Genomic DNA, 12,769 nt, shown 5'->3' on the forward strand with positions numbered 1-12,769 from the left:
AATGTCTTCAGTGGTTCCAAGCATGTAGCATGAAAGCATAGAAATAGCTCAAAGTCACGTCCATTATGGGAAATAGAAGAAGATGTAGGGTAAGAATATTTTTTAGAGATAAAGCTTTGTCTTACAAAGGAAGGTGCTCAGAGATATTGATTATCTTTGACAGCACTCTAAAGTTGTTCTAACAACTGAGTCTGGGTCATAGTGCAGTCTCTATTCAAGCTGTGTGTTATAGTTTTTTTATTTCTTTTTTCTCATTTTAAACTGAGATAAAGAAAAATCACCTAATCAACCAAACACCCTTTTCCCATACTATATATATACTTCTTTGTATGCTTCTATGAATACGTACTCGAGTAGTTCAAAGTTCACCCAATAGGCTCTCTTAAGCCCCCTGGAAAAGGAAAAAGAAGAGACATCAGGAAAAATGGGCGCTTCTCTTCTTTCATCACCAGCGTTTCTGGTTTTCTTCTCATTTTTCACTTTGGGTCTACTTCCTGGTCCTGTACTTGGGATCACCAGGCACTACAAGTTTGATGTATGTGTTTGGCATAATAGTCAAGCTAGCATTGTTGCACAAGAAACTTCTTTTCCACAAACCAAATCTTTTGTATAAGTAATTCTAATTACTGTGTTTACCCTTCTGTTTTGTAGATCAAGTTGCATAATGTGACACGCCTGTGCAATACGAAGAGCATTGTCTCGGTGAACGGACAATTTCCAGGGCCTCGCATTGTAGCGAGGGAGGGTGACCAGCTTCTGATAAAAGTGGTCAACCATGTGTCAAACAATATTTCCATCCACTGGTATTGAACTTTCCTTTGGAAAATGACATTTTTGCAGCTATTACAAGTTAAACAAATGATCCCATTTGCTTAAAATTAATGAGGGAAAGTCTAAATTGCAAGTTGTGATGGTGTCTTTGAAATAGGCATGGCATTCGACAGCTTCGAAGTGGGTGGGCAGATGGGCCAGCATATGTGACTCAGTGTCCCGTGCAAACGGGCCAGAGCTACGTGTACAACTTCACCATTGTAGGCCAAAGAGGGACTCTCTTTTGGCACGCCCATATATCATGGCTAAGAGCAACTGTCTATGGTCCCCTGGTCATCCTTCCCAAACGTGGTGTTCCTTATCCATTTCCTAAGCCATACAAGGAAGTTCCAATTATCTTTGGTAAAGAATTTTCAGAGCTGATTCAAACCTATTCGCCTCTTTACAAGATCTAATTATTTTGCTAATACAAATTAAACTATTATGAAACATTGCAGGAGAGTGGTTCAATGCAGATCCTGAGGCAGTTATTAGTCAAGCCCTGCAGACAGGTGGAGGTCCAAATGTCTCTGATGCTTATACCATCAATGGTCTCCCAGGACCACTTTATAACTGCTCTGCCAAAGGTATAAAATAGCTAAAAACATTGTATATTGAACTACATGTGCATAATGGAGCTATTTGATTCAACTTGGAAGTAAATAATTTTTAACAGATACATTCAAGCTGAAGGTGAAGCCTGGCAAGACTTACCTTCTGCGTCTAATCAACGCTGCACTCAACGATGAGCTCTTCTTCAGCATAGCAAACCACACACTCACTGTTGTAGACGTTGATGCTATTTATGTTAAACCTTTTGAGACTGAAACACTTCTCATCACCCCTGGTCAAACCACAAATGTGCTTCTAAAGACCAAACCCAGCTATCCAAGTGCCACATTCTTCATGACTGCTCGACCATATGTGACAGGCCAAGGAACATTTGACAATTCAACTGTTGCTGGCATTTTAGAATACGAGTCACCATCCAATAGCTTTCATTCAAGCATTAAAATGCTCCCTCTGTTTAAACCAATTCTACCAGCTTTAAATGACACTTCATTTGCTACAAATTTCGCGAGTAAACTCCGCAGCCTGGCCAGTGCGCAATATCCTGCCAACGTGCCCCGAAAGGTCGATAAGCATTTTTTCTTCACAGTAGGTCTTGGAACAAGCGCATGCCAGCAGAACCAAACCTGCCAAGGTCCTAATGGAACCAAGTTCGCAGCTTCAGTCAATAATGTATCATTCACAATGCCAACTACAGCACTACTCCAAGCTCATTTCTTCGGCCAATCGAATGGAGTTTATACCCCTGATTTTCCTATCAATCCAATAATTCCGTTTAACTATACAGGCACCCCACCTAACAACACTATGGTAAGCAATGGAACGAAGGTGGTAGTACTTCCTTTTAACACTAGCGTGGAGCTGATAATGCAGGACACAAGCATTCTTGGAGCTGAAAGCCACCCTCTTCACCTGCATGGCTTCAACTTCTTCGTTGTTGGCCAAGGTTTTGGCAACTTTGATCCGAATAAGGACCCTGCAAACTTCAACCTTGTTGACCCTATCGAAAGGAACACCGTCGGTGTGCCATCAGGAGGTTGGGTGGCAATTCGTTTTCTTGCAGACAATCCAGGTAAGTAAAATGGAGAAAATAACTAAGATGCATTATTACAGAAAAGAAAAATGACTTGTATAATCCTGTATTTTGCTTACTTGCTTGAGTTGATGATCATGATATCAAGAACCGCATGCTTGCAGGGGTATGGTTCATGCATTGCCACCTCGAAGTGCACACCAGCTGGGGTTTGAAGATGGCTTGGATCGTCTTAGATGGAAAACTTCCCAATCAGAAGCTGCTGCCTCCACCAGCAGATCTTCCTAAATGTTAACAATATAATTAACTCCTTGGTCTCTGACCAAAAAACTGCCCTGAAGCTATTTCCCCCACCACCACCCCACCCCCCCCCCCCCCCCCCCCCCATTTTTTTTTTTTTTTGCCGTCCTGTGTATTTCGACCGTTTTGATTTATTTACCCTTTTTTTGGAGAGAAGTAATGAGGAATTTGTTTTGTAACATCAATATTTCAAAATGTCAATACAAAGAGGTCTCAATAATATTTTTGACATATATCCTTTTGTTCAATAAATCTAGCCATTAAAGCTTATCTGTACCATGCAACTCCATGTTATATTTATTTCATCTTAAATTTTTCATTAAGAAACACCATTGCCCCGTAAAATTCATGTCCCTGATCTGTTCCTGGCTAACAGTTTGTGAACTATTTCAACGACCAATCTTATCTAACAATGGTTGGAGGGGGGCAAATTTTGGCTTACCTTCATTAGTGATGGTGGGCAAGATCTGGGCCCAGATGATGGGCATTTTGAAGCTTGCAATGAGCTAAAGAATCAAGAAAAGCTTGGGGTTATCTTTGTATGGAGTGCTGATGACTCAAAAAAGCTTGGGTTTTAGACACGAGAAGAAATCTCAGAATTTGTTAGCATTTGATTCATTGGATCCTATTGTGGACTTGAATGAATATCAGCTGGTTTGCTTTACCTTTTATCACATATGAGGCTTTGGGCCCATTCATAAATACTTGTATTTGGGTTCTTTTCAGTAAAAGTGAAAAGGTTTCAAGAAATGAAAAGAATTCTTTCTTCCTTGGAAAGTGGGATCTGCCTATTACAATTCTAGCTGATTCTCACCAAAATCATCAAGGAAAAACAGAAAGGTGCAAAGGGATTATCTTTATATCAATAGATCAAATGTCTTTATAAATGTGCGACGGCTGCCTTTATAGTTCAGAAACGGTCATAACTGCAATTAAGGGAGCAATAAAACTCCAAACTATAAAAAAATTGCATCAAATTCTAATTGGAGCAGAAGAGCAAACGTAAGTTGCCATATTGGGAAAGGATTGCAGGTCAAATTCGAAGCCATGAGGACTCCTAGGCCAACCATTTGCATACTAATTTTATCACTGTTTGCATCATGGGAATGCAGCACTGCCACCACTCTGTTTGTAAGCAATCAGGCCAAACCAGGCAAGCTCGCTTATATCACTGGTCATGTGAATTGAACACGATTTTCAGTCGGTATAGCCCCTGGAAATGAAACTTCAATTGTTCTTCCTGATGGGAACATCAGTGTTACTAGTTGGCCACCGGTGTTCTGTGAAGGAACATACAACAACATATCACATGGTCATTTTCATGAACGACCCTACCATCTGTATGATTCCCACAAGGATTATGAGAAATGCAAGGGGAAGTGCTTCATAGGAGTTACAAACTTCACTTTTGATCGATGGGATGAAGGAAAGAAGGAATGGGAGCAAATTTTCCCTATAATATGGCTCCCATGATTGATTTTATTGTTCCCAATTTCATTTGAGAACCACAATCAAAGGAGATGCAAACATACAGCACCTCCCCTTTAGATGTTATTGATGAAATAACTTAATTATATGGATAGATTTTTGTACAGAAAGAAATTGTATTTCCTTGTGGCTGTTCCTAGCATTGCTTCCATCGCTTCCATCGCTATTAGTCTTCTTCAGACGATTCATGGCTGCATGGCGTTCAGCTTTACCAAACTTAGGTGGTTGTTTCCATTTTTGCTTAGTCGGAGCAGTAGTCTATTGGTCAACCATAGTTGAATCACATAAAAATCTAAATGTCAACCCAATATAGGGAAATCATACATACATACATATATATATATATATATATATATATATATATATATTGCATGCTCAACCCGATTTATCAAATCACAAGGAAAAAATATTATATACCATCTACAAAATCCAAATGCACTTTGAGGTTAATTTTTAGGGAGTGAAAACACCGAAAAATATCAAGCCACTTATCTGATGCTAAAACCAAAAGCAAATGACCAAGTATCGAAATCTTCCTAAAACCTATTAATTCATAATAATCAGAATTAGAAACCAATACTACTAACTTATCAAAACAAACCATGACTCTTGTTGGTCTTTCACTAATCGAAACAAATTTTGAAATGTTTTTAAACATTTAGATTTATTTTTTTCATAAATTTTAAATACATAAAAATATTCCAACCTAGAAACTCATAGGTTAAAATAAAAATGAGTAACAAATACGAGGTTTGATGAAAATACTTCAAATACTAATTAAAACTTGATTTTTGAAAATTGTTAATAACTTTTTCGGAATGTTCTAATTCAAAGATAATTTGTTAATAAATATTTTCATGAAAAAATTCATTAAAACTAAAATAACTCAAATTTCTGAAGTTTTTATGTCGAATATTGGTCAAAAAATAATTTTCAAAATAATTAAAAAAAATTTTCATAAATTCTAAAATTTCAAACTTTCATTGCCATTTGTCCTACTTTAAGCATTTATAACTTATAACTAGATCGAAACCAGAAGTGTAATCAATACCAAATCGAAACTTACATATCATTCTTTAATAACAAAATTCATTTCAGAAACAAAGATTGTCGAAACATTACAAAATCATCAATGAAATACTTAGATTTTTAGGTTTTCAGATTCAACGAGTGTACTTTGAACCTTCGATTCGCTTAACATAAAAAACCTCTAACCAAACCATTGAAACCAAAATGAAGAATATATTTCATAATATAAAACCACCCAAAGAATCAACTCAAAACATTACCTGAATGTGGAGCTCTAGTGACCCAAAATTGTTTCATCAAAATTGTCAAAAATAGGTTTTTAGCTAACTTAAAAAAATTCAACTCCCTAACCACCCAACAAAATGAGGTGCTAGAAAAACCATCAGAAAGATCTTTTCAAGACCTTTCCATTGGTATCCATCATGCTATTAAAATGTCATTGGAATGATACCTTGGTGGGTAGAAATTGAAGAGATATAAAATAACCTAAGGCTTTAGCACCCAAATCACGAAAAATAAAAAATTCTCATGATTTAAACCATAATCATACCTTAATTAATACTTCCTTAAATATATTTCCTTTAACTCTACCTTTTGTTCTTCTTCTTTAGGGTTAACTTCTCCTAACTACTTTTTTTTCTTTATCTAATGATATAAAACAGACTTTAAAATATAAAACTACCCAATTTGCCCAAAAGTCTCTTCTTTTATTCTTTTTCACTAATAAACCTAGGGGTTATAATTGTAATTATAAAATATGAAACGATATATTATTTTATTTATTTAAATAAGTATAATATTTTTAAGGAGTATTACTGTTATAACGTGAGGGTCCAGGAACCTGACCGCTCGACATGAAATGAGTCACTACCAATCTTTTTTGTCAAAGTTCGATTAGCTACCTATTTGAGTCTATTTCTTTAAAATGTTACCTTAAGCTTAACCTACGTCTATTTTAACGACATAGGCTTTGGTCTATGGAACAGTGTTCAAGTTCAAGAGTACAGTTACGTGCAGGGAAGGTATTAGCACCCTCGCAACACTTGTTAAAAGAACAATATCAATTAATCATGTGTTACCCTATTTAACCCTTAATTCTTGATTTGATTATGTTTTCCCTCAATCATTATTTATATTATGTCTTTTTATTTGATTCATGACCTAAATTCTGTTATTTGGTTTTATAAGTGTGACATGCATATGATGCAATTAATGAATCCATGGCATAAATCTTGATAAATGTCAAATGAAAATCTTTTATTGAGAATATTTTTCGAATCTGCCCATTATACTGGTGGGACCTGAGAATACTCTCTCACGTAAGGAATTACTTGAGAGAACTCACCTTCACAAGCTTATCAAGCAAATCCCATCATCGAGATTATCATTTGCAGGTAAAAACAATATTTTCATGAATGCAAATCCTAGTATGAGTAAATACATTTTATTAAGGATATTCTTCGAGCCCTCCCATCATTTTTGTCAGACTTGAAGATATCCTTTCACCTAGGGAACTTTTTAAGGGAACTCGCCTTTGCAAGCTCTATCAAAAAGTCCCATCATCAAGACTTTTACTCATATACAAAATATATCAAGATGTTATGACATTTAAATAATGTAAGGAAGGTACATGGCAACTTATAAATTTCAATATAAATCGTTATTTATTCCATATATTTACTATTGCTATAATTTACCATTTTGTAATTTTCTTTTTATTATTTTATTCTTATTTACTTTATGCTTTTTTATTATCTTTTTATCCCTTTTTAATAAATATATTTTTAAAAAATCAAAACCATTTGCTTATTTATTATTTTATTCTTTTATGTCTATCTATTTATATTTTATATAAGTAAATAATTTATTATTATTCTTTTTGTTTGCCTTTTTCATTTATAAGATTTTAATTCTCATTTTTAATTTTCATAAATTAATGTCTATAAATATTTTTAAACACAACTCCATACTATTTTAAAGATACATATAGTACACCTATTATCTTTTGTATTTATTATTATTTATTTATTATTTCTTTTTTTTCACTTCTACTTTAAGCTTTGTCATTTTATTAAAATCTTTTCTTTATTAATATTTTAAAGAAATATTTATTTGGATTAAAATATTAGGACTTAATATCAAAAACATCCTACCATACTGGTGGAGTTTAAATCAAATTCCCCACCTAAGAAAATTAATTTGAGATTGCAACTTCTCGCATCCCAAGTAAATATGCCATCATTGATATAATCCAAATAATCTATTTTATTACTATCTACATTTTTTATTTCATGATTTTTGTCTGATATCATTATTATTATATTTTTATCAAAAGACAACTTCATAACTTACTTACCTTACCAAGCCACAACTCCAACCCTTAACTATTGTTTTATATATATATATATACATTTTTTCTCACAATACAACCGCATCGACCACAAATATTCAACATAAGCATTTACTATCTTATACAATAATATGCTACCACTTTCATTATTATTTCATCATGTGCATATGTGCACATATATATATTTTTATACCATTTTTTTTAAATATATAATTAACCAACTCATAAAAAAGATATCTAGATGAATGCACACATCTAAACTAATCCCACAACCAAGCAACGGAATAAAGGTTCAAAGAGTTAAACTTTCCTAGGCTCACCAAAGGTTTGAAACTTAATGCAAGAATTCTAGACTTAGTTGAGGATCCAAGATTCTGGATCTGATGGTAAGTCAACAAGCCAGCTCAACTTCAAGAAAGCACGGTGGGTCTACCGAGACACAAGTCGTAGGGAAAGGCTCACCCAAACAAGGGCCACAACAGGACTTCTCCAACAAGGCATGTTTTCTCTTCCCACAACGCACTGCTAGTGTTCAAAAGATGGCTCCAAGAATGCCCCAAATGACACCATTTTGAAACTAACCTAAGCCTAAATATAAAAGCCTAATTTCCATTAAACACTTTTTCCTCTTCATAGTCACACCATTATGCTCTACTCTTTTGCAACCACCCCACTTTGAAACTTAGCCATTCAACCATTAGATGTGTCATGACCCGATACTCTCTTCGAGCCCGTGACAACCGCCGCGATGTCTTGATAGACAAACCTTACCCGAAATGTCAACCGAAACCTCGTAAGGCTCTAGCATCAGTTTTTCGCCTCCCCTGTGAGCAATAATTAATAAATATCATGTTTTAAAGGAATATAAATGATTTTCAAATCAAAGACAATAAAAAAGAATTTCTACTGCACAGGGGTATTTTGGTCATTTTACCCAAAAATTTTGAAACTTGCTAAAAATATAGTAGATGAATGAAAAATATACATTTCATATAAAAAAATAAATCTAGGTGTCTAAATAATCTATTTAAAGTGAATTTATAACTAATAGAACTAAATAAAAATATTAGATAAAATATTTCATTTTCATATAAAACAATATTTATAAAATTCTACGTAAATAATTACTGTAGCGTAGTAACAAAATAAATTCATATACATAATAGCACACAGCGCCAGGGTATACAAAAATATTTTACAATGCCATGTGAGCCCCAAAATAAAAATAAATAAATAGGACTGTAGACCTACGATTTCTAAGGGTGCAAATCTAAAAGCAAACCCTTGACAAAATCGATTGTCTACAGACTGCTCTGAACCTGAACTGGGTTAAAGAAGGGGGTGAGTTTTTATAAACTCAATGAGTAAGCAAAGTTCATCTAAAACATCTAAAGCCGAGTAAATGGAGACAATTAAAACATCTCTTTATAATATGATTCATAACATTAAAACTAATTTCAACCATATAAAACAATTACATTTCATCAAAAATAATCAACAAGGCTTATGACTCTCTTAAAAATTGGTTCGTGCCGAAACTCGTACTCGATGACACCTTGCACCGGGCATCCAACCGAGTCCACCAAGGCTGTTAAATTAACATTTACACATAAAACATGTTTTTACGTTTAAAAATGTAGCCGTTCCTTGGCGTTGGCTGAGTTTCACTCTCACATGGTGGTTCAGCGTGAAGTGAACTCTAAACTACCTTAGGAGATACCCTCCGCACCTCTCATACTAAGGTAAAATATAAAGGGGTTTACCGTGCCCCTCTAATAGGCTGGTCCATGGAAACCCGCCCACTGCAATAAGCTAATCAATTACCCCACCAAATCAATAAAAATTTCGGCAGCATGACATGGCTAATATGATATTACCCAGCCTGTTAAGGTAAAACAAAATAGTTCATATATTCCACACAAACACAAATCCCACCATTCATGCCATCACATTGTCATAAGCCATCAATTCAAACCATATGTCAAAACATATATATAACACAAGTATATAGTCTCCACTTACTCAATTTCCAAAACCAATATTCAATTTCAAAACAAGTTATAAATCTCATTTCGTTTAACCAACACTTCAGTTATAAAACATAATAGTTTACAATTTAAATTTATTATTCTTTAAAATCATAAAAACGAGTATAAACCACTTTAGATAGTTACAATGATCGTCTGTTTACTCACAATAACAGGAGTACTCCTACTCCTAGTCCTCAGGTACAATATCCTTACCCTTACCAGAGAGCTCACCACTTATACATAATGCACAACAAGTAATTCAATACACTTGTGCCAAACTGTTATAAGACTATTAAAAGCTCTTTATGAATGCATGAAATTGAATGAGAAGTATTCAAATAATCACTTAAAGATGGTGTTCTACGTAGGTTCAATTTTTGTTGTACTGAAATGGTGTTCGACTTAACTCGCACTATACATTGTTTAATTAGCCAAAACATCTAATTCAACTCCAAATAGATTCATTACACTTTCGATACTCCAATAAGTCCGTATACCTCATTAGAAATCAATTCTAAGTCCATTTACTATAATTTTCTCATTATCGTTCAAGTCGTTTACTAAAGGAACTATACTTTTCGATAACCGTTTTCGATATCCGACATCACGAATCATCAAATACGAGCTAGATAACATGAAATATGATAAAATTCATCTTCAAAATATTTTCTATAGAATTCGGCCAATCAGGGTTTGATAAAGAACATGTTGTTTTCTTCCTTGTTTTTCACACCGAATATTACAAACAACTAAAAACGCCTAGATAACATGAGATCTAGCAAAACCCATCCTCAAAACCTTCCCCCCTTGATTCGGCCAGCATGCTTCCATCATGAAAACTTGAGTTTCAACCATAAAAAATGAAAAAGAAAGGATGGGTAAGATAGATCTTAAGCTAAATCGCGAAATCTTACCTCTGATTGCTTCGTTTTTCGGAAATCCAATGAATTTCTCTTGAATTTTTCCTCCTTAGGGTTTTTTCTATTCTTTTCCCCTTTGTTCTTTGGCTTGAACGGTAATGAGAGAGTGAATGGGAGAGTTTATGTTGAGTTTATAAAGGAAATTATAAAATAATAAAAACTTGACACATGGCAACATATAATTGGTTCACATTTAAAACTTAACTAATAAGGCTTTTTCTTTCCACCACATATAATCCCATAATTATCCAAAGTATAAAATGATAATAGGTGAAATTCATGGACTTGACAAGTGTCATGGTGGTGTAAAATTTCAAAAATTCCAATTACGTCCTCGTGGACACGTGAAATGATCGTTTTGCCCTTATGCTCGAAATTGAAAATTTTCACTTCTCAAATTCAAATTATGTTCCAACTAGTCAAACTTGGTCAAAAATCTCTTCCAACATTCCAATTTGTTTACCCTCGGGTGGTAAAATGACCTTTTTTCCCTCGAGTGGCAAAATGACCATTTTGCCCCTACATTATGAAAATTCCCGATTGGATTCCAAATTAATCCTCGAACTCCAAATCACCATTTTTAGACATTCTAAGGTTCAATAACTCTCAAATACATTCTAAAATATCTATTTGGACTAGTTCGAGGCTTTAATCGACTTAATTGTACCACTAAGTACAATACCGACTTTTAACGATTTTTCGAGGTATCCAAGTATGCAAAAATGCTATCAAGTACATGAATGACATGGAAAGTATATTATAGAGCTGGGCTTGACAACACGATTGCCATCTCACCGTTGATCACTTCCTCAATCTCATCTCAACTACCAAATCTCTAATCTAGCATAGATTTTCAAAAAAAAAAAAAAAAAAACCAACTTCTCAAACACAACAAAAACTAAACTTTTAACACTTTTCCCTTGAAAAAAAACAAGCCTAAAGCCATATATATGATTTCTTTAAAGGATTCGATCCTACCTTTTTTGTATATATTTTTTGTTTCATGTGGCTTCTCTACTACTATATCTAGGGTTTAGCTTCTGAGGTTTTTTTTTTATATATAAAAAGCCTTATTTTTTTTTTGAAAGGTTATTCTCTTTTTTTTTTTTTTTTAATCTTTCTAGTTTCTTTTTCACCACCCCAAAAAAAATTTTTTTTTTTTGCTCTTTCATTCCACCTTTTTTATTAGCAGGGGAAGGGTTTTGAAAATCCTACCTCTTTATTTGCTGCCATTAACAGCATCTTAGTGGTTACATGCTGCCAATGGCAATCTTTAAGTTTGGCAGCTTGTTTCCAAACCTTTGACTTTTTTTAAAATTGATTTTAGCTTTTCAAAAATTGAAAGGAAGGGGAAAAGTGGGGTAAATCTTAAAAAGAAGAAAGCTTAGCCAAAATTGGCATGCCTTGAGAGAAAGAAATGCTTGTTCAACTTGAGGAAGGCAGAGGTTGATTACCATGGCAATCTTACCTTAGTTGGCTGCCACAACAGCTACCTCGATTGACATGCCAAACATGGGAGCAAATCACGATTTTTCCTTTTTTATTGAAAATTATTTATTATATATTTTGTTTATTTATTTTGATATTTTTCACTTCTGGACTTTTTGGCCTTTGGGTCTTAAAGGCCTATTTAGAAGTTATGTAAACTCTCTTTGGACCTTCAAACCTAGGGATGTCCAACAAAAAATTAAGCCCAATAACATTTAAAAATCAAAAATAAAAATGAAAATAAGAATAAGAATAAAAGTAAAAAAAATTAAAATTACAAAGTATGGTATCTACAATTACCCCTCTTTATACATTCCTAAGAATTAGGGATGGTGCAAAGAAGTAGTCACCATACTCAAAGCTGATGGAAGTTACTAGACTTAATCTAGGCTTGACCTATCTTAAAATAAATTTGATTTAAATTTCAATTTTTTAGACTTAATGTAAGCTCGATCTACCTCAAAATAGATTTGATTTAAACTTGTAATTCCTAGACTTAATCTAAGCTCGATCTATCTTAAAGTAGATTCAATTTAAATTTGAATTTCTTAAACTTAATCTAGGTTCAATCTATCTCAAAATAGTTTTGATTTAAACTTGAATTCCTAGACTTAATCTAAGCTTAATCTATCTTAAAATAGATTCAATTTGAAGTTCCTAAACTTAATTTAGGTTTGATCTATCTCAAAACAAATTTGATTTAAAGTTCCTAAACTTAATTTTGGTTCAATCTATATCAGAACATATTCAA

The 12,769-nt window shown here is 33.7% G+C and overlaps 1 protein-coding gene across 1 annotated transcript; it reads left to right on the plus strand.

Annotated features, from left to right (window-relative positions):
- The first annotated feature begins 340 nt into the window (after positions 1–340).
- LOC18594769 (laccase-17-like) lies at positions 341–2,777 on the plus strand. The gene is made up of 6 exons (XM_018124070.2): positions 341–535; positions 652–803; positions 929–1,173; positions 1,269–1,397; positions 1,487–2,452; positions 2,578–2,777. Exons 1-6 carry the CDS (start codon positions 425–427, stop codon positions 2,706–2,708), a joined length of 1,734 nt encoding a protein of 577 aa, XP_017979559.2. The 5' UTR covers positions 341–424; the 3' UTR covers positions 2,709–2,777.
- The last annotated feature ends 9,992 nt before the right edge of the window (positions 2,778–12,769 follow it).

This window comes from Theobroma cacao, chromosome 7, assembly GCF_053813885.1.
Source record: "Theobroma cacao isolate CCN51 chromosome 7, ASM5381388v1, whole genome shotgun sequence".
NCBI lineage: Eukaryota > Viridiplantae > Streptophyta > Magnoliopsida > Malvales > Malvaceae > Theobroma > Theobroma cacao.